This window comes from Photinus pyralis, unplaced genomic scaffold (genome assembly GCF_008802855.1).
Source record: "Photinus pyralis isolate 1611_PpyrPB1 unplaced genomic scaffold, Ppyr1.3 Ppyr1.4_LG1, whole genome shotgun sequence".
In the NCBI taxonomy this organism is placed as follows: Eukaryota; Metazoa; Arthropoda; class Insecta; order Coleoptera; family Lampyridae; genus Photinus; species Photinus pyralis.
Genome location: NW_022170249.1, coordinates 63,849,976 through 63,876,820, shown reverse-complemented (window position 1 = coordinate 63,876,820; position 26,845 = coordinate 63,849,976). Strand labels below are relative to the sequence as shown.

General features: G+C 38.1%; 3 protein-coding genes and 2 long non-coding RNA genes across 5 annotated transcripts; 2 read left to right on the top strand and 3 right to left on the bottom strand.

Annotated features, from left to right (window-relative positions):
* The first annotated feature begins 8,296 nt into the window (after positions 1 to 8,296).
* On the top strand, positions 8,297 to 10,451 carry LOC116159555. Its single transcript, XM_031472561.1, has 2 exons — positions 8,297 to 9,025; positions 9,086 to 10,451. The coding sequence occupies exon 2, from the start codon at positions 9,609 to 9,611 to the stop codon at positions 10,434 to 10,436; it is 828 nt and encodes a 275-aa protein (XP_031328421.1). The 5' UTR covers positions 8,297 to 9,025; positions 9,086 to 9,608; the 3' UTR covers positions 10,437 to 10,451.
* Positions 10,452 to 11,605: 1,154 nt separating this feature from the next.
* LOC116160128 lies at positions 11,606 to 12,804 on the top strand. The gene is made up of 2 exons (XR_004143146.1): positions 11,606 to 12,217; positions 12,442 to 12,804. It is a non-coding gene; the product is annotated as an uncharacterized LOC116160128 (long non-coding RNA).
* Positions 12,290 to 14,033, bottom strand: LOC116160126. Its single transcript, XM_031473265.1, has 5 exons — positions 13,413 to 14,033; positions 13,138 to 13,320; positions 12,945 to 13,082; positions 12,796 to 12,876; positions 12,290 to 12,733 (listed from the first exon to the last, which is right to left on the bottom strand). The coding sequence occupies exons 1-5, from the start codon at positions 13,598 to 13,600 to the stop codon at positions 12,385 to 12,387; spliced, it is 939 nt and encodes a 312-aa protein (XP_031329125.1). The 5' UTR covers positions 13,601 to 14,033; the 3' UTR covers positions 12,290 to 12,384.
* Positions 14,034 to 16,918: 2,885 nt separating this feature from the next.
* LOC116158656 lies at positions 16,919 to 17,913 on the bottom strand. The gene is made up of 2 exons (XR_004142785.1): positions 17,845 to 17,913; positions 16,919 to 17,799 (listed from the first exon to the last, which is right to left on the bottom strand). It is a non-coding gene; the product is annotated as an uncharacterized LOC116158656 (long non-coding RNA).
* A 3,584-nt stretch (positions 17,914 to 21,497) lies between these two features.
* On the bottom strand, positions 21,498 to 22,699 carry LOC116165970. Its single transcript, XM_031480753.1, has 2 exons — positions 21,963 to 22,699; positions 21,498 to 21,903 (listed from the first exon to the last, which is right to left on the bottom strand). The coding sequence occupies exons 1-2, from the start codon at positions 22,697 to 22,699 to the stop codon at positions 21,498 to 21,500; spliced, it is 1,143 nt and encodes a 380-aa protein (XP_031336613.1).
* Between the last annotated feature and the right edge of the window lie 4,146 nt (positions 22,700 to 26,845).

The window sequence follows — 26,845 nt, the reverse complement described above, 5'->3', positions numbered from 1 at the left end:
AAAAATTGTTCAGATTGTACAGATAGTTCAGTAGTAGAAAATGCAAAAACTATTTTTTAAATGGAACCCCTTTTTTTCTGTTTTACAATGGATTCTATACTAAAAAATGGGGGCAATGTTTACTTATATCACACTATATCCTCGTTGGGCACAGTGTAGCAACAAGTATATCATAATGTTGCAACCAATCAATGCATGAATCCATGGCCTACTATTTAAAAATAGTAATAAGGTTTTTAAGATCTTCATGGCTATAGTTAAAAGAAATATAGATTGTCATACATGAATGCAATCAGGAACAGGAATTAAAAAACGTTGACGTTAAGATATACAGGGTATTGCATTTAAAAAATACCAAGTTTAAGCCAAACAGTTTTTTTAATACGCCACTGGAATAGGCAGCTTTTGCCTTTTTTCTATCTTACATGGCTAGTAACATATGATTACATCCCAAAAAATCAAACTTTTCGTTTTCACCCTGTATATTAGAAACAAACGTAGCTGGACTCATTCTCCGTTTAGTTCCTACTTGCAGTTAGTGTTGCTGTGAAGAGTCATTATTTTCATTCTCCTGCTTTTTTATCGCATTTTTTTCAAATTTATTTGAAAAAAGACAGCTTTTAATCTCACTTCGGCCGGCTGGTTGGCTAACTGGCACTATTGTACGGGGCCGTGTAATTAACAATTTTAGAGACGGGGCTTTATGATCTGGGGTCAGCGACATCTGGGCGCCATCCCCGAGTGTTCTTCTTCTATAGTTTGGGTCCGATTGTTTTCAAATTGGTACCTTAAAACAAAGTACCATGCCAAATTTCAACTTGTCTCTTATAAATTTGTTGAACGTCATCCTGTATGGTCCTTGAGCTAATGGTATAAGGCCGCTTTTTAAACCATACGTTTAGAATAATATAATATAATATTATATAACATAATATAATATAATTTACTATAATGCAATATAATATAATGGAATATAATAGATTATAATATAATGTACACAATTCTCGAGCAGTTAGAAGTTACTTTTTGGTACACTTACAAATCTCAACCCCTAAATCCGTTAACAAGCGAAATGTAATTCCTCAATAGTACCATTGTATTTATAAACGAATTATAAATACAATGATAGTACTTTGCAGTATGAATCGCTAGTTTAAGTGCACCATTTTAGTAGCAGATTTTATGTACGTAATATTGTCGCACAAATACGACATAATTCCGTAAACGTGTAAGTGGGTCAGTGTGTACCTCAAAATCAGCGTTTCAACCATATAACTTCATTACTTTGTGACAGCGAGAAAATGTAAACCTTTCACTGTAACACAATTTGCTAACCTCTTTTGTTATTAAAGCGAAATCTTACCAAGGTTGCGAAATGACGCCGAGGCAAGTCCGAGATACAATTTAACAATATCAGCTTTGAAGTTAAACCGGGTCATTCTTTATTCTCCTGGTACCACGTTAAATCTTATACGATTGGGCAGAAATGCTATACGATAAAATGTGTAGGAATGTAATTTTGCAGATTCAAAAGGACAATCGTCGGATTAATGTCAGCATTGACCATTACAGGGTGCGATGGCTGCGAGGGTTTTATTGAATTCTACATCTTTGAAGAATTTTATGTTAGAAACAGTTCACTCGCCAGCATTTCAGATTTAATTCTTTTGTGGAACTAGGGACCGTCAACCGACCTGGACTTCAATTATTTGAAATTAATTGAAACGTAACGGTCATTATTAGAGGATTAACACTAACATTTTATTTTGGAGGGGCCTACTCAATGTCTTTTTAATTGAACGTCAGCGTCAGCCGGAGAATTTTTCTTTATCCTCAGCTTTGACTCTATAACTCAACAAATTTCGAGTAAATCTCTAGAGCGTTTTTGTATTACTTATATAATCACTAGGTACAGTTTTTTTTATTTATTCTAAAGTTTATTGCTTCTGCCAAATAAGGCACAACAACGATCGATTCAACAGAACAATATGGTGTACTCTCTCCTCAGGGATTTTATGAAATATATGAAACTATGAACATTTGTACTTACGCGAAACTTTCCTGTCGCCGAAAGCAAAACAGATATGGTATATCCAAAGGGGAATATGAAAACATGAAAGTTTTTAAGGTCGCACTAGTTTCAGCTAACACTTCCAATCTTAACATTAGGGACATAGATGCGTTTTGAGAATTTGCCTAAGGCGTTATGGAAGGCCGACTAACACCGACACGTTCGTATTTATCATCTAAGCCCTTGAGTACAACAAAGATTTTGTGTAATTATGCAAATCTTAAACAAACAACGTCGATTTAGTACGAGAAGTACGTCGGTAATTGCAAGCAACTGATAGTAATCAACAATGTAAATTGGTGAGACGTATCTCCAAAGTAATTTCAACAAATCTCTCCTTCACAAAACACTCATGTAATATCATTTTGTAAAGCATTTTGTTTTGTTATGGTAATGAACAAATAGAGACTTTGTAAATGAATTCTTGAAATGACGCTGTGACACCTAGAGAGAAATTCGACATTCACCCTTCATAACTCCGCCGCGAGAAACACTTAAAGTTATTAATTGGGTAGTGGGGAGATTTCCAAGACAAGTAACAAGACAAAGTATTGAGTGTTTGTCGCTGACTACTCCTACACAGACAGTGAAGCAATACAACTTCAAAAAGAGAAAAAGTGTCATGGAAAAGGTAACACTAACCAATGAAAATTGGAAGCGCAATCATATTCTGGTAGTCTAATTAGACTCCTCCATCCAAGGTTTGTAAAGCTAATATGTTGCGTGTTACCCGCAGTGAGCTGGTATTTCGTACGACCTACGTCACCCGTATAGGAATTTTTCCTATTTAAATTTTGGATTCATCAATTGTTGTGAAGGTCGCAATTAGGTTTTATTTTGTCAGCGGGTAAAGGTAAGTGCTATAAATAGGTTTGAATGGCAAAATGGTACTTATATTTTTTAAATCAAATAGTTTTTTGACGACTTTTTGATTGACTAAAAGCATTCTCCTTGAACTCCTCTAAATCACATGGAAAGGACGGTACCAGATCTTTAATGTGTGCCCAGGGAAAAAAGCCGCACAGAGGGATATCTGGTGATTGAGGAGGGTTGTGCAGATAAAGCGCATTTTATAGATTGAAATAGCTTAGTAAATGACTGGGTTATACTGTACGTAGTAGCATGTTTACTTTCTTGGGGTAGATGATTAATGGGGAGGGGTTTCTTTAGACATAAACACTTAAAGACCGCCTGGCATATACATTCAAAATCTACGCTATATAATGCGAGAAGAATCAAGCCCTTAGAGAAATTCTCTGAAATATGGCATTTTCTCTTTGTAAGTACCTTCCTCCTACCTTTTCGAGATATTCACAGGTTTTTACATAGTCAGTAGATGTGTTTTGTCTAGATGATCTTTCCGCACTCTGAAAGTACCCTCCTCCGACAACTCTGTTCCGACACATTGTTTTCAAGATATTCTTCACCTTCACCAATATATGTCTCGTTCAGATGATTCATTTTGCCTTTGACATTGCTTTTCCCCGACACCACCATTGTATATATTTTTTCCAGTCGTCCAATCGTCTTTTGTAAGTACGCTCCTCCGAAAATCTGTTCTTGAGATATATAGAATTATATCCGATCACGATAAGGGGTTGACGAGAAGGACTATGGTTGGTAGAAATTAGTTCCTTTCGTTCAGTTCCACACCCCTCTTTTGATACTTAGTCAGAAAGAAGGGCGAAAACGGTGGGGGTGGGGATATCTAGGAATGCGCACAAAATTGGTGTATTTCATTTGAATTTGTATTTTCCTTTTACAATTGCATATTGTTTATTTAGATTTGTTCATTTCATTGTAAATTGCGTGAAAATTTAGGCACATCTAGTAAGAGTTTTTTTAAGGGACAAGATTTAATTAACGGACGTGTTTTTATCGCTGCTGGTAGACATACCTAACTGAAAATGCAGGGGTTCAGCGATGTGCGCTTTAGTTCGGCATAAGTGGGGACGCGTTCTATCGAAACGTTATTAAGGCTAATTACGATTGGCGCTATATCTGTAAAAACCGGACGAAGGATATTAATTTTATGATGGAAGTGGTGTTTCGTTAAATACTGCAAGTAGGGGGCTGCAAGTGAGCTGGTTCGCGTTAGTTCATTGGAACGTGTACCTTTCTTTACGATATTATCATTCATTAAATGAATGCAGATTAGCAAACTAATTGCAAACGGTAGTACTAGCAGTCAGATCTTAGATACTAAATGATAATAAACTTATGTCCTTATGTACGTATATTAATTCACAAATAAATAAATGGTACATAGTGTAAATTTTGATATTTTTGAAATGAGAACGACAAGATTCTCGCCCACCAATACCAGTTAATATACGGATTGCTTCTTTTTGGTCTGAAACTGTCGGCAGCCACATTTGAGTTACTCCAAAGAAGCAATCCATACCTCAGATGCGATTCGAACTATTTTTAATGTTTCCGCATAACCCAAATATTTAGATCGTCTTAAATCAAATAATGCTTTGTTTAATGTTTGGGTTGGTTTTAAAATGTGCGCGTTCTCATCAGTTTAAATTCCTAAAATTTTGCACGACTTTACCAAGGTTACTTTCTTGCTCCCAACCAAAAGACTATTTGAAGGGGACCTATTGTATCGCTGAGCCGACATAAAATAATTAATTCACCATCGTTGCGCAGATAATCATTATTTTCTGAGCACCCTCTCGTAGATTAGATATAGGTGCGATTGGAATTTAGAGATGGGCGTTTTATGTAGTGATATTTTAATTTTTCCAGGTGTTATGAACTGGATGCGAGAATTGAGTTTACTTTTTGGCGTCAAAATCCCGTTTTATTCAGGGTAAGCGTGCGAATTTTTCCCGGAATATCAGTTTATTTGTTGAGAATCCTTGGGAAATTCTTATTGTAACATTGTCGAAGTATGGACGTTTCATTGTCTAAGAGTTTTGAGTATTTCTTTCATCAATTTGATTTCACTGTTATTTCCCCTGTATATCTTCCCAGTTTTATACAGGGAGAGTTCAGCTTAATAAACTGGGTGGCGCTCGCCTAATGGTAAGTTATAAAGAGGTACCGAAGATTATATACCCTAAACGAATCGACCGCTGTGGAAGATCTCAAGCCTTTCATTTTTACAATCCTAAGGTAGTTGGCCGTTTATCTGTTATATGTCAAGACTCCGGATCAAAATCTTTATATTCCCGAAATCCTGCGATCGGTCAGTTGCAAATGAATTTTTAAGAATTAAGCTGAGATTCGTTATTTTCGTGTTCAGTTGAAATAATGAAGGGACTGTACGAAACTCTAATCAAAACTCAAAATTTGCATAAAAAATGGGGAATATTTTCCTTGGCATTTGAAATATTAGAAAGCCACAAACTTCGATTACTGAAAGCTCCAGAACTATTGATCGAGTTTCCAGAATGACCAGAAGTCTAACCAGAACTACAATCATTATACAGGAAAGTATTTACACAGACTGTTTAATAAAATCAAAAATCAAACTCTTCATAGTTGTGGATAACCTTTCGCAAACGAAGCCGACATTCAAATTTCCGCTTTCCTATGCACCATCGTAAACCTCTTCTGAAAAAGTAATCAAACTATCTTAGATATAAAAAACAATTGCAGTGGGATTTTGATTTTGGGAACAACGGCCCACTTTATTGTGTAAAGTCAAGAATTAGAATAGTTCAACAGGTTTGCATCGAGATTACTGATCCAAAAAAATCCATCAATGCTCATTAAGACGACGTTCCAAAATGCGAAACTACAAGAAAAATGCACCGGTGTCTTCAAGAAAATAAAAGATTTAGGAGTATTACCAAAGAATTTATTCAATTAGTTAAATTTCCACATGTATTGACCAACAGCGCAGTTGTTCAATTACCAACCGAATCTGGAAGTGGCATCTAACCGTCTAGCTTGAGGGATAGCTATTTACACAAATAGGTACATCGGCAATATCTGGGTTGTTATAGTGGCGACACCCGTTAAACTGATTTGCTGCATCCTGTCGTACAGATAATAATATCAAGAGTAATGTTCATTTGTAATTTTCATCTGTGTTTACGTCGAAAATTTATGTGGTAATAGGGTGTAATGTTCGTGTAATAATAATAATTTAGCGTGGTAGCCTCATTTATAACGTAGCGCGTTTTAAATCGCTAATGAAAAAAGTGTAACGTAGGTATACACTTACAAGAAGAAAAGTTAAATGAATGCAGATTAGCTAACTAATTGCAAACGGTAGTAGTAGCAGTCAGGCCGATGAAATATCAATGGTGAATAAATGAATGATATTACCCTAAAGTGTCAGTTACTGTTTAAAGTGGCAATAAAATTCAAATATGGTCGATCCACTTCAAGAATTAACATAAAAATTTGATAAAAAGGAACACATTTAAAACAGACTCAAATGTAGTGTAATCAATACTTTTCCAAACCACTATGTGTTCCGCAATTTACATTGCAAACAACTACTTGACATAGAAAACTTACCTTCAATCACCAGGCTTATCAAAGTCCATTAACACTTAACAGTTGTTCATTAAGCGAACGCATGTCTGAAAAGCACAAATTTTTTTAAGTCAAATTTCACATGATGCAAATGTCAGTAATCGCAGTACAAACATTGAAGTTAAAGTTCCTCAGTCACGTCAAATGGCCAATATTAAATTGCGAAAATGTTTATTATACGTAGTTATATGCTGAATGTGAGCGAGTATCCCAAAGCAGCGACGTCGGTATACTGAAGCGTCGAGGCGCTTCGAGTACTGCAAGACGCTGCTATCCCGGTCGCCTACTGACCTAGGATTTTTGCTCTTGCTCAACTAAACCAAACGACGGCCCTGTTTAAAGCCAAATTTATATCTCGTAATATTCACAACCATTTTATAATAATCCACGCGGACATTCCTCACATGCGTTTTACGATTTTTTTATTTCCATCAATGAAAGATTTTTTATGGCCTTTTTTATTTAAATTGCGCCGAACGTCTAGACAAATTCATATTTTACACCTCCGCAAGTTAGACGATTCGCGTAACCTGTGTTGAACTACCACTAAGGAAACCTCCATAAAAAGAATACTGACACTTAAATATTTTTTGTGCAAATATGTCTGATCTGCTGCCAAATGAAGTGTAAAAGCGTACTAATCTTGATAATTTATTGCCAACCTTGGAGAGAGAATGATTTAAAGCCTTCCGTTATGCAGATTATGTTATAGCCAGCAATAATGGTTTCTTGATTTATTACGTCTTCTACAATGCATTTTTTTCTGTGTCAGTTACAAAACAATGGCCGCTTGAAGCGAGATCTACAAATTGAGTAAGTTTGGGTATGAGAAAGCGTTAGCAACCAGTTCCAAAAAGGCTTACAAGGAGGGAGTTTATCCAATTTACAATCAAGCACGAGACAGAGCACGTAAATTTCGTGTTTTTGTCATTCTACAAGAACATGTCGGAAACTTACTCAGTTTGATACTCATCTCAGTTCATAGAGCTACCAAATACTTGCTGACCCGGTTACGGTTAGATGCTTGCCAGTAGCAAGGAATACAATCAGTAGAACCAAAATACCTCATTCAGGAATGGAGACCAGCATTACTCATCCGCCGATTATATTTTCATGCGTTCAGGTTAATACTAGAAAGTTAAAAATGCAATTATTCTTTCTTTCGCTGCTTTATTGTGTCAGTCAGACATTCGCCTACAAAAATAAAAATTTGGACGACTTAAAGTTGAAACGATACCACCTCAAGTTATTCAAGGGATTTCTACGTTCCGCGTATTGGTGTGTGAAATCAAAATCAAAGGGTGTCAATATGTCACTGGCAACGATTATTTTATGGGTGTAGTAAAATTTTGCGTTAGACCTTTTTCAGCACAGAAAACGTATAAATTAGAAATAATAGGTATAGGTATCATCCCTTTCTATCGCTTATTCACATTTAATGCAGGATTTAGCGATTCATGATAATAAACCATTAAATTGTATTGACCAACCCCATATCCACCAACAGCGGACGAACAATATCTGATCAGAAAAATAACATTCGCCCTAGTAGTATAGTAAGGCCGATCCTGGCTCACTTTACATTGAAAAGTGCCATATGATTGAAGTGTTAGCGTTTCAAGGTCAAAGTGGTGTTGAAGGTCAAAGTGGTATTGCGTAAGTGGGGGTGGGTGGGTTTCAAGGTCGAGTGTTGAGAAGAAATGGGTGTATTGTTTTTCGGAGGGGGTGATGGGTGAAGGCCATTGGATTTCAAGGTCGAGTTGTGAGAACAAAGGGGTGTATTGTTTGTGTGGAGGGGGGGTGGCGGCGGCTCAAGGCCGTTGGATTTCAAGGTCGATCGCTGAGAACAAAGGGAGGTTGTGTATGTTGTTTGTGTGTAATCAAATTGTTTGTGTTTTTCTGGGGGGCCGCCTCAAGGTCAAACGTGTTGCAATTTAAATATAGATATTAGAAGATGTTAGCTTGAAATGTGGTTAGTGTTAAGGGGGAATATGCGGCGAACGGCTGTTGAATGCCTTCATCAAACCTTATTGGTATTGCTATCTGATGCTGAGCATGAGGCGGTCTATGGACCTGAGACTTTTAGGGAACAGTGTCAAAACATTGTCCAAACGTATGAGTTGGGGATTGAACTATGTAGACTCTTTTTAAATTACAAAATATGCGTTGATTGCCTTATAAACGGACTGAACGAGACTCAGTTGGGTGAATACATAATATGGTGATGAAGAAAGTTACATTTGACGATAGTAACAATCGCGTGTATGTACTGATCGCGTGGTCCTTTGCATATAGTGCGGCACGAAAAGGGCCTTGGGAAACTATGGCCTTGGATAGATTTCGCTTTAGTACAAAAATAGAGCAATTTTGTAAGATATTGTCTCCCGTCTTAGCAGAAAATCATCGTTTATCAGTTTATCTGACTAGATTTCAAGGTCACCAGAACTCAATGTAATGGTATATCGCACTAGATTTCAAGGTCACCAGACAGTAATGTTTATCGCATTAAATTTCAAGGTCAACAGACAGCAATATAATGGTGGTAGAAACGGTGAATGGAATCAGTCGAATAGTGTTCGCTAATCAGTTAAAATGGATCTTAATCAACTCAACAGTAGCACCTACTGCAAACCTTTCAAGAACGTCAAGGATATGAAGGTCGGTGAAAAGTATAAAGTGATTGGTATCGACCTAATCAATACCAAATATGGCGATCGAATACTGATCGATACTGAGAACTTTAAGTGCATCCTTCCTTTGCGCTTTTATGACTACTTCAAGAGCGACAACCGTCTGCAGATCTTCAAGGACACCTTGTCCAGGGAAGAAGTGTTTATAACAAGCGCCGGAACGGCGGGGAAGACTACTAATTTAACATTTATGTAAAAAAGTTGTAAATGAGATAGAGAGAAATAATAAAATGTTGTTGATGAGAGAGAGAAATTGTGTCTCTTATTTAAATGCATATCCACCCTTAGAAACACTTTAGTTGTTCTGTGATCGTGGGGTCGAGATCATCTCAACGAAAAAAAGCTCCAAAATGGATACAATCAGTTGTACTAATAATTATTTCTCGTGCTCGTGCTGGTGCTGTAATAACAACAAAGACACTAGTGATGATTCTATCACCCAGTTTGCCGAAAATGTGCATAGTAAAGCTGCCGACGAACGTTTAATCGATTGCTCATCATATGACCTCTACGATGGTGAAAGCAATTCGAAGAAATATATTGAAATTGGCTACAGTACGCATCTTAATTTGGCCCCAGTTTTACGAATTGTGCACTCTCCATTAAATGCGATAGTGATGGTGAAAGAAGATTGGGAAATGCTTCTAAAGCACCAAACATATCTCGAGATGAAGTTCTTTAGATCTCAAGAGCTCGAAAATTGGATCGACTGGTCCAATGTTAAGGAAGAAGATATTGAGCACGACAAAAGTTCTGAATCGCTTAACGCAAATTTTACTATTCATTATAACAGGAAATTTGTGCGGGATCCCACGACGACTGAGAAAATATTAGAGAGCGTAACAATACAACGTGATAAGCTGCATTATTGCACGATGAGTAAGTACGTCGTTGAAGAATTGTTTAATCTAAAAGATATAATCAACTATCGTTTGGATTTACTGGAATCGTACGCTCTGTCCTGTTTCTATCAGGATGTTATCGAACAGGTGATTAACTACCGTCATTTTCGTAAAATGGAGTTTGGTAACGAGGACGAGGGCGACGATGACAACATCTATCGCGATATTGAAGACGTATTAAACTATAAGTTTAACGTCAATTCTCATAATACAGTTTGCATGATGGAATTATTATACTATCGACCTACTTATTTTATGTATCACATATGTCAATAAACGTACTTTATTTGAGCATTTTTGTTTTATTTGATGGAAGTGATGAAGTGTACGGATGGGAGTGGCTTGGTTAATAATCTCATAAACAAACTTCCAGTGGAACTACATATTCCTGGCTATCAGTATTGCGGACCTGGTACTAAATTAGATAAAAGGCTAAAGCGAGGCGATCCCGGCATAAATGCCCTAGACGACATTTTTTTATAATAAACAGCTTTCAAAATAAACAGGCTGTTCCCCCTGTTTGTTTACCTATTCCCTTGATTGCATCATCATGGATACTAAAGAAATGGCCTTGAAACGACGAATAGTTTAAGCGTGTAAAGTATAATCGTCTCAAAGCGGATCGTTTTATTAAAGAAGTGGAGTTTGTACGAACGTATAAATCGCTAATTCAACCGCTATCCCAGATCGTTAAGTAAATCGAACCGCCGCGCCGTTAAGAGTCTTCTTTACCTAAGCGCAACTTTTTTTTACATTATAGTGTATAGATGATTATAGCTGCAAGAGATAAGATGATATTCTTGCTTTGTTAAGTCCTGTCTTGGTCCTTAGTTAGTTCCCACCGACACTGTGCAGCGGCGCCACTTGTTACACTCAAATTGTTGATTTAACGCCCGCCAAGATACAGACTTTATTTACAAAAATTATGACTTCATTTTTTGGGGTCATGTAACTTATCTAAAAAACTGTCGGTTTACTTTTTCCATAAATCGTCTTGATCGAGAGTAAAAAAATAAAACAGATTAGCGCAATAATCGGTGCGAAACATCTAATCTTTAAACAATCGGTATTCAGTTGGTATAAACTTAAAAAAAAATAGTCCGAACATTTTGTAGATAAAGGTCTAAATTTATAAAATAGTTCTTAAAAAAATTGTCTTTGAAAAACAACTATAGTTTTTATGGCGGGCGCTCTTATGGAAATTTACATTGGATGCAGTGGGTACAGAAGACTCTTAAGGTCATATCGATTTTGGCTCACTCAAAGCTTAATGCGTGCCGATACTGGCTCACTTTCAAGGCCATGCGGTGTTTGTCTGTCGAGCGGAGTTTGAGAACAAAGGGTGTATTGTTTTCGGGTGATCAAGGCGACTTAAGAATGGGTGTGGTTCAGATTAATATAAGTGTTTGTTGTAATGGGTCTTTGCTCAATAATTTATAATTCTATAATAGGCGAGATGTCAAGAGCCATTGTTCATCATCATCCACAGCAGCAGCAGCAGCAACGGAAAAAAAGAATTGACGAACTGTTACTGAAAATTAGAAAATTAAAGTGGGATGTTGAAATGCTGGGTTGTCAGCGCCGTATGAAAAAACTGATTTTGTAATGATTCATACAGTGGCAGTTAAGGCAAGGATTATTTCTTTGTGTGTGAGGCAATGGCATAAATACGACGACGATGGTTATTTCTTGTGTACCAATTAAGACAATTTGTATGTAAAGTTTGCGAATTAAAAGAATGTATAAAGGGTGCTTATTCATTTTCCCCCGACATCCATCCTTTAGAACCAGCCTCTTTAAAAAAATTTGGGGATTGGTGTTTAATGAACTCTCAATTTTAAAAACGAGTACACTGTACCTACCGTGAATAGACGTTCTGCATGGTATCGCGCATTTGGTAAAAATAGAAAATTATCAGCTCGCATTATGCCGACTTGCGTATGCACTCATTTCATTGCACAGTGATATTCGCCGATTCGCGATGTGTTGTGGAAAATAATTTTGGTGTTTCTTTGTGATAATGATTAATTCGGATTAGTATTTTCACTCGAACTCAGGTAGGTACGTAAATATTACATTTCCGTGAATGTTTGTGGCAGATAAACTAAATTAATTAATATCAACAATCTCATTAAATAATCCATGTATTTTCTACAAATTAGGTACATTACATTAATGTTTTACTTATTAATTACAAATGTGAAGTTAAATTTGAAAAGAAAAATTAATTATTTTTTAAAAATTCCATGTAACTTATAATAAATTTCATCTCTCGATGCAGGTTTTCATCTTGAACTCGTGATGCATCCAACTCCCGTTCTAAACGCTCCGTCTGGAGTTGGGAATTTCTTTGTCTGGCCTGGAAAGTTGTCAGCATCTTCTCCAGACACCCCATTGATAACATCGCCAGCTCTTGGGGTGTGGATGGCTCGCGCCATCTGGGCGATTCATGAGATGGCGGCGGTGGTGGTGGCGCCTCTTCTTGGTCGATGGCTGCTGAAGACGGCGGAGAGACGTTTTCATAAAATTCTCTTAGTAATTGCATATCTTTTTCCCCCCTAGGCAACGGGGCACTGTAACAATAAGAAAAACACAGTATTAAAAATAGATTGTATGTATAATAAAAGTAACTTACTGAAAGTGATTGTTGCCGCCGTTATTTACAGGTAGCTGTAGTGGTAAATTTGGTTGTTGTTGTTGTTGAGCTGGATTATTTCTGTAACGTAACATTAGAATAATTAGTATTTTTCATATAAACGGAGGTACAGTAATGAGTAAACTTACGGAAATTGATGCATGCCACCCCATCGAGGATTTGTGGATGTAAAGCTACCATTTTCTGGTGGCTGCGTTTGAGTATTTGCCTGGGGTAGCGGCGCAGGAATTATAATGTGCTCCAATATTTGTACTGATGGATACTGGCTGTAAAAACATATATGCATTAGAAATTTTATTTTTCGTGAACAATAATTTGTACCTTAACTGTTGTTGTTGTTGCTGTTGTTGTTGCTGGCCATGTCTGGGATCTATCACCGGTGGTCTCATGGGAGGTGGAGGAATCGTTGTAATTGGAGGAGCGTAAACATGATTGAAATTTCCCTCATATTCTTTTAGAAAATCTTCCAGTTCATTTGTGGTGGTGGTGGTGGTAGCTATTGTTCTATAAAAAAAATAAAATAATACCTACAACATTAGTATCTATATGGATGGTGGAGAGCGAGTACTAAATTATTATACAAGTTTACAACTTACCTTTCCCGATGTCCTTCTTCATCTTCCGTGACGAGGTTGATCACATCACCATCGGATAATTTTGTAGGTTTTTCTAAGGCGGTCTTTAAGATTGAGCGTCCACCACCCCCACAGGCATTTATGTAAGGCTTCTTACTCGTTGCACTTTTTTTTAAAGTCAACTTGTTGGCGCGTTTGGTTGAAGACATGACGATAACGTGCAGATTAACACTTGTGCCGCAAAATGTCTACCCCTAGGTATATATGTGGAGGTTTTTGTTGGAGTTAGCAAAAGAGTGATTCTGAAATAACATCAAGGACCGTTCTCACACACACACATCAACCATTGTCCTGACACCTGCACGCTTTCCAAGAAACGTACATTTCCATGGTGTTAGCAAATGATACCCGTGAAACACCTGCAACATTGAAGATTCCCAGAAGACGGCAGAGACCATTCACCTCAGTTTAACAATGATAATATTCATTAATGTACTGGGAAGATGAACTTTAAATGAGCTTTAATCCGTGAGATCTCATGACTTCTGTGCATCATTGACGTAGTATCTGTATATCGCATTTCGTCAATTTTGCATAACCCCTAACAAGAAGTGTGGGGTGTGAGTGTCTGGGACAAACGATTATCTATGTAGGATACGATAACGAATTTCCTGCCACTCTTGGAATTTGTCGCAGCACCGTGTTATGGGTAGGTATGATGGAAAATGGAATCTGATATTGTTCGACATATTTCAATAATCACTTCTAACAACAATTGAAAAATATCTCGATAAAAAAGGAGGGTGGTGGAATAGATGACATCGAGAAAAAGAGACACTAGGAAATATGTTGTATGGTGAATTACAATAATAAAAAGTAAAATATTTAAGTTTTTAGTTATTTATTTATTCAAATCGACACATCATAACCTTATAGAACAACATTATTTTTATCAATCCATGATTTCTCGTCCAGACCCAACCATTTCACGTCCGATATTATTGAGAGATTTGTTTATTACATTTTAGAAATAAAAAGAAGGTTCAAACGCGTCATCGTTTTGGCTCATAATGGGCAGGCGTATGATCACCAATTTTTTTTAAATTATATTTTAACCAAAACTCAATTTAAACCTGAGATGATTATGCGGGGGTCTAAAATTATTTCTATGTATATCGATAATGTCACATTTTTGGATTCCTTAAACTATATTCCAATGGCTCTATCGAAACTACCCAAAGCATTTGGTTTGAATGATAACTTTCAAAAGGGTTATTTCCCATATTATTTTAATACACTTGAAAATCAATGTTACACAGGACCTTATCCTGATATGCAGTACTATGGGCCAGATTCTATGATGGCAGACGATCGAGAAAAATTCATTCTTTGGTATAATGAAAACAAAGGCAACGCGTTTGATATGCAAAAAGAAATTGTCTCGTACTGTGAATCTGACGTAAATATTCTAACATTGGCTTGTTTAAAATTCAGAGATTCGTTAATTAAAGCGGAGAACGTATGCCCATTTTCAGAAGCTTGCACTATTGCCAGCTCGTGTAATAACCTGTTTCGTCGAAACTTTTGCAAACGGAAACAGATCCATTGTCTAGTAAACAGAGAAAGTTACTTCTCTAATGGTGACCGAAGGACATCGTCAGGTGTTATTGATTGATTATAGATTTCGAAGGACACAGAAGATCAAACGTATAACTGGTAAACAGGAAAACAGATAAACAGGTAAACACATGAACCGGTAAACAGATGAACAGGTAAACACATGAACAGGTAAACAGATAAACAGGTAAACACATGAACAGGTAAAACAGAATAAACAGGTCTTGTTTGAGACGATTATACTTTACACGCTTAAACTATTCGTCGTTTCAAGGCCATTTCTTTAGTATCCATGATGATGCAATCAAGGGAATAGGTAAACAAACAGGGGGAACAGCCTGTTTATTTTGAAAGCTGTTTATTATAAAAAAATGTCGTCTAGGGCATTTATGCCGGGATCGCCTCGCTTTAGCCTTTTATCTAATTTAGTACCAGGTCCGCAATACTGATAGCCAGGAATATGTAGTTCCACTGGAAGTTTGTTTATGAGATTATTAACCAAGCCACTCCCATCCGTACACTTCATCACTTCCATCAAATAAAACAAAAATGCTCAAATAAAGTACGTTTATTGACATATGTGATACATAAAATAAGTAGGTCGATAGTATAATAATTCCATCATGCAAACTGTATTGTGAGAATTGACGTTAAACTTATAGTTTAATACGTCTTCAATATCGCGATAGATGTTGTCATCGTCGCCCTCGTCCTCGTCACCAAACTCCATTTTACGAAAATGACGGTAGTTAATCACCTGTTCGATAACATCCTGATAGAAACAGGACAGAGCGTACGATTCCAGTAAATCCAAACGATAGTTGATTATATCTTTTAGATTAAACAATTCTTCAACGACGTACTTACTCATCGTGCAATAATGCAGCTTATCACGTTGTATTGTTACGCTCTCTAATATTTTCTCAGTCGTCGTGGGATCCCGCACAAATTTCCTGTTATAATGAATAGTAAAATTTGCGTTAAGCGATTCAGAACTTTTGTCGTGCTCAATATCTTCTTCCTTAACATTGGACCAGTCGATCCAATTTTCGAGCTCTTGAGATCTAAAGAACTTCATCTCGAGATATGTTTGGTGCTTTAGAAGCATTTCCCAATCTTCTTTCACCATCACTATCGCATTTAATGGAGAGTGCACAATTCGTAAAACTGGGGCCAAATTAAGATGCGTACTGTAGCCAATTTCAACATATTTCTTCGAATTGCTTTCACCATCGTAGAGGTCATATGATGAGCAATCGATTAAACGTTCGTCGGCAGCTTTACTATGCACATTTTCAGCAAACTGGGTGATAGAATCATCACTAGTGTCATTGTTGTTATTGTTGTTGTTACAGCACCAGCACGAGCACGAGAAATAATTATTAGTACAACTGATTGTATCCATTTTGGAGCTTTTTTTTTCGTTGAGATGATCTCGACCCCACGATCACAGAACAACTAAAGTATTTCTAAGAGTGGATATGCATTTAAATAAGAGACACAATTTCTCTCTCTCATCAACAACATTTATTATTTCTCTCTTTCTCATTTACAACTTTTTTTACATAAATGTTAAATTAGTAGTCTTCCTCGCCGTTCCAGCGCTTGTTATAAACACCCCTTCCCTGGACAAGGTGTCCTTGAAGATCTGCAAACGGTTGTCGCTCTTGAAGTACTCATAAAAGCGTAAAGGAAGGATGCACTTAAAGTTCTCAGTATCGATCAGTATTCGATCGCCATATTTGGTATTGAAATAAGAGACACAATTTCTCTCTCTCATCAACAACATTTATTATTTCTCTCTATCTCATTTACAACTTTTTTACATAAATGTTAAATTAGTAGTCTTCCCCGCCGTTCCAGCGCTTGTTATAAACACTTCTTCCCTGGACAAGGTGTCCTTGAAGATCTGCAGACGGTTGTCGCTCTTGAAGTAGTCATAAAAGCGCAAAGGAAGGATGCACTTAAAGTTCTCAGTATCGATCAGTATTCGATCGCCATATTTGGTATTGATTAGGTCGATACCAATCACTTTATACTTTTCACCGACCTTCATATCCTTGACGTTCTTGAAAGGTTTGCAGTAGGTGCTACTGTTGAGTTGATTAAGATCCATTTTAACTGATTAGCGAACACTATTCGACTGATTCCATTCACCGTTTCTACCACCATTATATTGCTGTCTGATGACCTTGAATTTTAATGCGATAAACATTACTGTCTGGTGACCTTGAAATCTAGTGCGATATACCATTACATTGAGTTCTGTTGACCTTGAAATCTAGTCCGATAAACTGATAAACGATGATTTTCTGCTAAGACGGGAGACAATATCTTACAAAATTGCTCTATTTTTCTACTAAAGCGAAATCTATCCAAGGCCATAGTTTCCCAAGGCCCTTTTCGTGCCGCACTATATGCAAAGGACCACGCGACCAGCACATACACGCGATTGTTACTATCGTCAAATGTAACTTTCTTCATCACCATATTATGTATTCACCCAACTGAGCCTCGTTCAGTCCGTTTATAAGGCAATCAACACATATTTTGTAATTTAAAAAGAGTCTACATAGTTCAATCCCCAACTCATACGTTTGGACAATGTTTTGACACTGTTCCCTAAAAGTCTCAGGTCCATAGACCGCCTCATGCTCAGCATCAGATAGCAATACCAATAAGGTTTGATGAAGGCATTCAACAGCCGTTCGCCGCATATTCCCCCTTAACACTAACCACATTTCAAGCTAACATCTTCTAATATCTATATTTAAATTGCAACACGTTTGACCTTGTACACGATCACTTCCGTGAATCGAATAATCCCGCAAGTGACCTTGAGGCGGCACCCCAGAAAAACACAAACAATTTGATCACACACAAACAACATACACAACCTCCCTTTGTTCTCAGCGATCGACCTTGAAATCCAATGGCCTTGAGCCGCCGCCACCCCCCCTCCACACAAACAATACCCCCCTTTGTTCTCACAACTCGACCTTGAAATCCAATGGCCTTCACCCATCACCCCCCCTCCGAAAAACACAAACAATACACCCCATTTCTTCTCAACACTCGACCTTGAAATCCAATGGCCTTCACCCATCACCCCCCCTCCGAAAAACACAAACAATACACCCCATTTCTTATCAACACTCGACCTTGAAACCCACCCACCCCCACTTACGCAATACCACTTTGACCTTCAACACCACTTTGACCTTGAAACGCTAACACTTCAATCATATGGCACTTTTCAATGTAAAGTGAGCCAGGATCGGCCTTACTATACTACTGTCGCATGGTCTATTCTTAGACGGAGGCATTATTCTCGAAGTTGGCGTTACACTGGACGAGTACTTTTTCGATTCCATCGTGCAAATATCATGTCCTCCGCATTATGATGACCAGTATTTACAATTTGAGCGTTGCGAATGGAAAGAAATATTCAATTTTAAAACTGAACACTTAATTAAACATATGGTGCAGTGTACGCCTAAAAGAAGGAGCAAGCATGAAATTTTTACCGAGTCCAAAATAATAATACTTGAAGCGGAAGAAGAAGAAGGTGTTAGATGTATTCGAATAAGCGAATCAGATAAATCTATACTATTTTCCAAGCAAGCAGTCGATATGATATTTAACGCTTCCGAAGTGATTACTCAAAAACTGAATGTCGTCAACCACTATGCAATGTATTGTCTTTATGATGACTTTACGCGTGAGGTATCAAAAATTCTACATACCGAAGGTGTTACTAGCGAAGAGAGCATTTTATCCAGAGCGAAAATCATATGTCAAAATCTCAAATTCTTAACATCGCTATGCAGTTGGAAGGAAAAGTATGATAATTTGCAAGACTTTACTCTTCTAACAGAAATTGTAAACATTCACCCTCGAAAATTTATAAATACGGTTGTTAGTAAAATTAGCATGTTAAAATAAATAATTTTATAGCGTAAAAAATGCTTTTTATTTATTCATACGTATCGATACACAACAACTTATTATCCACCTAATGCCGCATATACAATTCAATATGTTTATCAAACTTTAAAAGTTTAGCTAATACATTATATAATTGCTCCAATACGCCTTTATTAGCACAATGAATATTGAATAAGGATAGATCAATGTCGCCTGAGTGAATTACACGACCTGTATATTCACTATATTTATGAAATTTATTTCCGGTGATAAAGTATAGGTATCCATCCATGTATTTAAATATAGAAGTTATCTTAACCGGAATATCTGGAAAGGTTTCCGCATATATTAAGCGATTTTTAGGTCGATTACTACAATCATCCAAATCTAGCAGTTCATTTGTACCATGATAAATAAGCGTGCGTCCGGTATAGGTGTTAACTGCAGCATTCACTTTATGGCTGTTGGGAATTGTGAAGTGGCTATAAGGCTGAGGCCATCCTGGTAGCAGTTGCAGACTAGGGAATTGCACTATGTATATGCGACCGCCACTAAAGAAGACAACATCGCCGTTAGGCTTTTGATATACCGCTTCCAAACGTTTAAAAGATGCCGGAAGAAACGTTAACCACTCAAGCAGATTCTTGGCAGGTTCCACTTTGCTGCTGTTTAACGCCGATATCCAAACCCAATGTTCATAAAACATATAAAGTCGTTTGTTTAGAATCAAAAAGTGTTCGATTTGAATGGTACACAGGTCAGGTGGTTTAATGGTCTTGCGAGTAGTAGTCTTGAGAGTAGGTGTAGTTGTCTTAATACCCGTTGAAAGATGATAAGTTTTATTCTCTGGTGAAGGGGTGGCAGCAGCAGCAGCATCAATAGGATATAGTGCTCGGATTCCGGCTATATCATCCTCATGTAGCGTGTTCATATTTGAATTGTAATAAGGAAACATGAGTGCATTTTCATCGCTCGAATGGTGTAATCCGAGAGTATGACCTATTTCGTGTAAGACAACTTGGAAATAACTAGAATAACCGGGGGGAGGTGCATTTGCATCTGCTACATGCCAGCGTTCTTCCCAATCTATATGCATTTCAACAACATTCTGATCTCTGGAGGGAAAGTATGCATGGGCTAATATATTGCCCAATCCATCAAACTCGAATGCACATTGCGGATATGGTGGTGAAGCGAATTTATGCTTTCGGGTATGAAATGATATTAATATGTCTGGATTCCTTGAGCTATATCTGAATGTAAAATTTGTGTGGTTCGCCCAAACTTGAAATGCTTTATCCGTCATCTGTAAAATGTGCAGGTCATGCATATTGGAAATATAGTAAATCAAAGTCTGTTTTGTCCATTTATACCGATGAGTCATATACGCTGCTGGATCATCAATATTTCCGCATCTAGGTCGAGACATGAGTTGTAATGTTTCGGCATTTAATCTGCCATCACTAGGTAGTTTATAGAGTTCTTGAAATTCCTTTAAAGCGTTGACGGTGATATTTGTACGATTATCTTGAGTTGATTCACCTTCACCAGGCTCCTTTATATATCCATATTTGGTGAGATGACTATATGCCATATCGATTTCACGCTCACTGATTGTATCGCTCTCGTCGACATTATCCGCAGCAGCAGCAGCATTAGCACCAATACAGAAAAACCAGCTCAGTACGACAACTGCAGCTTGCATGATTGTAAAATCTATACTGATTCAAAAGTTTCTTTTGGAGGACTAATAAGGATGTGGTAGTGGGGGGATATATATTGAAATGAATTAAAAATTAGGCTATAAATACTTAATCTTCTGTCAACGACAGAATGGTGCAGACTGTAATCGATGTACAAGGATTTAAAACATCAAGAAACGTATTTATACCAAAAGAACTGGCAATTTATAATGGCAAGCAGGTTGCTCATTTTATGTTCAAGCCTCCATTTCCGTGGAATAGCTTATCTACCGATTTACAACGTCAAGCTACCTGGCTAATTCATAACCATCACGGAATTAAATGGGAGCACGGTCATACGCCATCCTACATGTTTCCAATTATACTTCGCCAGTTAATATCATCATCAGACCAAATATACGTTAAAGGAAAAGAAAAAGCCGATTTCATTCGAAAAACTCTATGGCAAAATGTCACCGAGGTGGAAGAAGAACCAGCTCTACCTAAATTAGAAGCATGTTGCTACTATCATGTACGATCACTTTGTTGTTGCGCTTTATCTAACGTTTATTATATTTATAATACGCATGTAATTCAGTAATTTTTTTTTAATAAAACAACCAAATTCAATCATTTTTACTTTATTGCAATTGATACATCTTAATACGATTACATAATATGGGTTCCAAAACAGCTGCAATGCGTTCTATTTTACATTTGAAGCGGTACCTATCTAATGCGACAGTTTCCCACTGGCCCTTTCTTGCTTCTCTGTGAGCATAGGACCAAACTCGCAAGATATAAATTTTACTTTTTGATTCGTCAATGCTGACACTCTTCATTTATATAAAGTTTAATTACACTTTTACGTGAACTATAATTAAGTTTTGCGTACGATGCCAGTGAACGGCTCATACTCGATTAATGCATCATGTAAAATAACGCAGTAAGCGATAGTTTCATTTGCAAATGCAGATGATGCTTCAACTTCCAGCTTCAAATCGATCACCACGTTATGGACGCTCTCGTTTTGACGGGTGCAATTGATAATGAAGATAGGCTGCTTTTCGAACTCTTTGTAGCTAAGAAGGGAGCTCTCCTGTGACGAGTCGTAATATTGATTACGAAAGTTTAAATATTCTTCGTAAGCATCCACATACTTGTTATCGGTAAAGACCAGATTTTGCTGCTCATACGGATATCTTCGGTTGTTAATGTTTGCTTTTATATTGGAAATGCTTAAATGGTTAAACTCGCTCGCATCTGCTTCTTTGTTATTTCGCTTCCTAGTTTGGAACGCAATCAGTAGCCATTGAGGCCGTTGAAACCCGGTGCTGCTTTTTACCGACCAAACCAACGATCTGGTGGTGGGTAAGGTTGGGTATACGTAAAGGTCGCGCGCATGAAACGCCACTTGTATCGGTGATTCTTGTTAATCCTCCCGTAGATCGACAACTTCATAGCATCGTTCGGAATTACGTACGGAACTTTCCATGTTACCTTCGTAAGATTAATCTTAACTTCAGTCTCGCCTTTATAGCAATCACTATCGTCCTTGGAACGAATTAATATCAGCTCTTGACGTATGTTGACTAGAGGCTTCCTGTATCCTTCGGCAAACCCGAGTACATGCTTTAGAGGTATGGAAGCGCAGAAAGCCGTCTTAGTGCTATTTAGTATCTGAGGAGACCCGGAAGGGCTCCAGCCTGCATGCGATAAGCATCTGCTTTGATCCGACGTGTATGAGCAAAACCCCTTGATGGTGCTGTTTATTCCGGGTAATCGAACAGTTTCTATCACCTGGTCGCCCAAAATAAATCTAATTTCGTCGAAGAGAAAGAGCGGCGCGTTGTTGGTGAAATCGTAAGCTTTATTTGCGGTAGTCGGATTCAGCGTTCCTTCTAAATATATAACGCTATCGTAGGTGGCCGTGATGAGATCCGCTTTCTGTATGACGAGATTGATCTCATCGGAGTTACCATAAGCGTTTGTCGTATAAGGATGGTATGTTCTGCGATCGGATTCGACGATCATGTCTTCATACTTTACGCCCGTGAATAGGTTTTTTAATGCTTCTTCCATCTTTTCTTAGTACTGTATAGCCGAGATATTGCAAAAACTGTACGTCGTCTTCGGTTAATGCGCCGTTAGCAATTGTTGCGTCGATGGCCGACGACGGATGACTAAATGAAGAACCTTGCTTACAGAAAATTTTAAGTCCCATATTTTTTCAGCTCCAATCGAATAGTTACTCTTTCTTCGCCGAAATCCACTAAATGACCGTCTTGATCGACTAACCTCAAGGTTATGTTATCTATTTGATGCGTGAGTACCGGTAAATATATAATCGTAGCCGGCTCCTTGATTAACTTATAGCCCGGCTCAACGTGTACGTCAAATTCAAAGATTGTATGAGATAGCGCACTGTTTCTGTATGCTCCACCCGTTAAATTACACTCGACGTGTATATTAGTAGCGTTGATTATTTGCACGTCCGGATCAGATTCATGGGTTCTACCTCCTTTATACAATTTAGGAGAGAAACCGAGCATGCGACCGATGGAGTTCGATTTCCTAAAGTCAATATCGTGTATGGTTTTCATTTCGCATTTTAGCGTATTATTATTAGGTCTCAACATAAAGTCCATCGAATTGGTTGGTTCGTTTATATGATGCTGTAGAATCCTGTTGATCTCTTCAATTTCATACGCGCCACTCGGAATGGTAATCTCTTTGAAGATGCTATCGGCCGCTGCATAGTAAAATTTGTTGTTTCCCTCAAATATATTGCGTATAGAATTACAGCCGTAAAAGCCAACCAACCCTAATCCATATTGATAATTATGGTCTAGTTCGATCGGCGGAAAATATGAGGTGCTGAGGACGTTGCCGGCACCTGTTAAGGTGAACGTTTGAGACATGACTGATGAAGTAAACAAACTCTAGGTTCAATTATTTATTATACAGAAAATTTAAACATAAATGTCCACATATCAGCGTATTATAATTTTGCTCCCTAGTATAATTGTATAATGATGTTGCATCCGGATAACTATTTAACTATTTCTATTGGTGGCGTCAAGTCGCCGAAGCTATCATAGTAAACTGCCTTCATGCCGCGTTTCTTGAAAGCAACCCAATGCGTACCTCTTCCTTTAGCATTATCCAGGTTTACGATAGCGCACTCGTTTAAATGAGGTTTTCGCGGTAATGTATCACGCATAAACACTCCTCTGAAGAAGGGTACGTCTTTAGCATACTTCACAAGATCCGAGTCCGTTAATGCTTTTCGCGGCAAATTTAAAAGTTTTTTGTCGGATATGGTTTTAAATACAAGGCGTATCCCGTTTTACGCGGTTGAAGATACAGCGAACTGCCTTGTTTGCCCAACGAGGCGGCCTCCATTGCCATGTTATGCCGTTTATTTTCCTCCAGCTGCTTCTTCGCGGCCGACGCATCGTTAATTGCTTTAGCTATACCGCTAGCTCCACCGGCCATTGCGCCCGCAGCCGAAAGACCGGCAAAGAGCGGTACTAGGAACGGAAGAAAACCTCCGACTTTAGGTATTGGTATCACTCGCGGCACTCTCACTCTTTGCTTACCGCCTGCAGCTTTAACCGCTCTCTTGGCGGCCAACAAACTTATTTTGATAAGTTTATTCAAGTTTTCCGATGATGATAGGCCTTTTATTGAATTTCGAATTGGCGTTAAAACTCCACCTCTAAACGAACAAGTCTTCTTCTTTTTCCCGCGCTTTGCGATACGTCGTGTTGCTCCCATGCCAAGCTTCCTTTTGGCCTTCATTGCTCCAGCTACGGCTAATGCTGCTGCTTTCTCTCCAAAACTAGCGTCCTTTGCCTTTACACGATCCCAAGCTCGAATTTGAAGTTCTTTATCGGCCCGATGACGATTCTCAACGTCTTTGAATTGATTGTATGCGATGTCGTGTTGCTTGCATGCAGCGTCCAACTGATTTATTCCTTGATCACCCCGAGCTAGACGCTGCTGTAGTTTGGTTCCCGGTCCGCAGTATTGATATCCGGGGATATGAAGTTCCACCGGCAATTTGTTTATCAAGCTGTTTATAAACCCCTTTCCTACTCGGCGATCGGCCATGAACTGATCAGTATAACTCAAACTATCGAGTAATAATGAAGTTTATGAAGCAACCTCAGCAATTGCATGTTGAGGATCATGATTTGTATACTGAATCGGAAGTGTCGGGGAAACACGGCTCATTATTTCCGGCTTCAATTAGAGCGGTCATCTGTGGACCATCGGGATCCGGAAAAACGAATGCGATGATAAGTTTATTAGAAGCAGCGAATGGTCTGAAGTTTGAAAATGTATATGTATACTCCAAGTCGTTAGAGCAGCCGAAGTATAAATATCTGGAACAAGTACTTAAACCCATTAAAGGCATTAAGTATAATGCTTATAGTGATAAGGATGACGTAATAACTCTAGAGGAGATTAGCAAAAATTCGATAATGATATTTGACGATGTTGCGTGTCTAAATCAAGATATAATTAGGGATTATTTCTGCAGAGGACGACATTCTGGTGTGGACTCGTTCTATCTTTGTCAGACATATTCCAAAATACCTAAGCAGTTAATACGCGATAATGTAAACGTTATTGTTCTATTTAAACAAGACTATATAAATTTAAAACATGTATATGATGAGCATGTTGGTAGTGACATGACCTTTGAGCAGTTTAAATTAATGGGTTCAAAGTGTTGGATGCATAAGCACGATTTCATGTGTATTGTAAAGGACTTTGATTATGGCCGATATCGACGAGGTTTTGATTGTTATATCGCACTTGGGCAACTTTGAACTACTGTTGAACAGCATCATTGAACCGGTGTGGGCAGCTTTGAACCGATGTTGGACCGCCTCTGAACCGCTTATGAACCGCTTTCGAACTGCTTTGAACCGGTTTGGACAGCTGTGAACCGATATTGGACCGCTATGAACCGCCTTTGGACCGCTTATGAACCGCTTTAGAACTGCTTTGAACCGGTTTTGGACAGCTGTGAACCGATATTGGACCGCTATGAACCGCCTTTGGACAGCCTCTGAACCGCTTATGAACCGCTTTCGAACTGTTTTCAACCGGTTTTGGACAGCTTTGAACCGATGTTGGACCGCTATTGAACAGCTTTTGATTGCTACGAACCGTTTTTGCGCCGATATGAACCGCCTTTGGACCGCTATTAGAAGCACTTTTCATCGATAATCAGTTTAGTTGATTGTATGCGGGCCGTTAAGATGAACGCGCAAGATCAGGCAATTAAAAGAAAATTAACTAAAACCCGTAGCGAAATAAAACGCAAGCTTGCGGCTCTTAAAAGAGGCGAAACCGAAACATTGCGATTAGTGGAAGAGACTTATAAGCCTATAGTTGACCCATTGAAGACGCTAGCTAAGCAGGAGTTGAAAAAACAAGCGTTAACGCCAAAAGTTGAAAATAAAATTGAATATGAATCAACTCCAATGCAAGAACAATTTGCAACGCCTCGACGCACCGAAAATACTGCAGTTCGTAAACGAATTAGTTTTCCGCCCGATATTAGCGAAATAGCGCTTGACGAAGAAGAAAACGATGAAGCGGAGGAAACTACTAGATCGATTAGCAACTTATCACAGCTACATGATGATCAGCAATTTTTAGACCAGTATCATCATTTACCTCGCCATTATATCGACCGGATGATTAAGGATGCAACGGGAGAGGTCGATCACGTTCACGGACTTCGATACGATTCCGAATTCAAAGAGTGGGCTATAGGAGATTCTATAGTGCAGTTTGAAGGGCCCGATATAAACATAAAAAATACACTTTATACCGGCACTCCTGGGCTATATGAATTGCTCGTGCTTAAAAAGCCGCATAATTACTCCTTCAAGGATAGTCAATCGTATAAAGATATTTTATTAGCTACTAACGCATACAAAAGGAACTACGATCCTAGACAACAAATCATGGGTACTAAGTCGCATAAATACGTTAATATCGTGAAGCCGCTACTATCGGAACATTTTGGAGCAGGTGTGAAGGAGGTTAATAATAAACAGAAGGAGTACGTGTACTGGAATACTCCCCACGAACTAGTCGAGCGTCTCAGACTGTTACACGCATCGCAAGCAGCCGGTCATACCGGACACAACAACGAGATTTTAAGCATTGAAGAGGAGCTCCGAGAAGAAGGTATAATCGCTT

Excerpts from the sequence above, each read along its gene's own strand:
- LOC116160126 (XM_031473265.1), bottom strand. The coding sequence starts at position 13,600 with ATGTCTTCAACCAAACGCGCCAACAAGTTGACTTTAAAAAAAAGTGCA. Across the intron at positions 12,877-12,944 it reads GGTGGCATGCATCAATTTCC|AAATAATCCAGCTCAACAAC; the intron begins GTAAGTTTACTC and ends GTTACGTTACAG. Across the intron at positions 12,734-12,795 it reads GGCGGCAACAATCACTTTCA|TGCCCCGTTGCCTAGGGGGG; the intron begins GTAAGTTACTTT and ends TTATTGTTACAG.
- LOC116165970 (XM_031480753.1), bottom strand. The coding sequence starts at position 22,699 with ATGGAAGAAGCATTAAAAAACCTATTCACGGGCGTAAAGTATGAAGAC. Across the intron at positions 21,904-21,962 it reads CCAGATCGTTGGTTTGGTCG|GAAGCGAAATAACAAAGAAG; the intron begins GTAAAAAGCAGC and ends GTTCCAAACTAG.
- LOC116159555 (XM_031472561.1), top strand. The coding sequence starts at position 9,609 with ATGGATACAATCAGTTGTACTAATAATTATTTCTCGTGCTCGTGCTGG.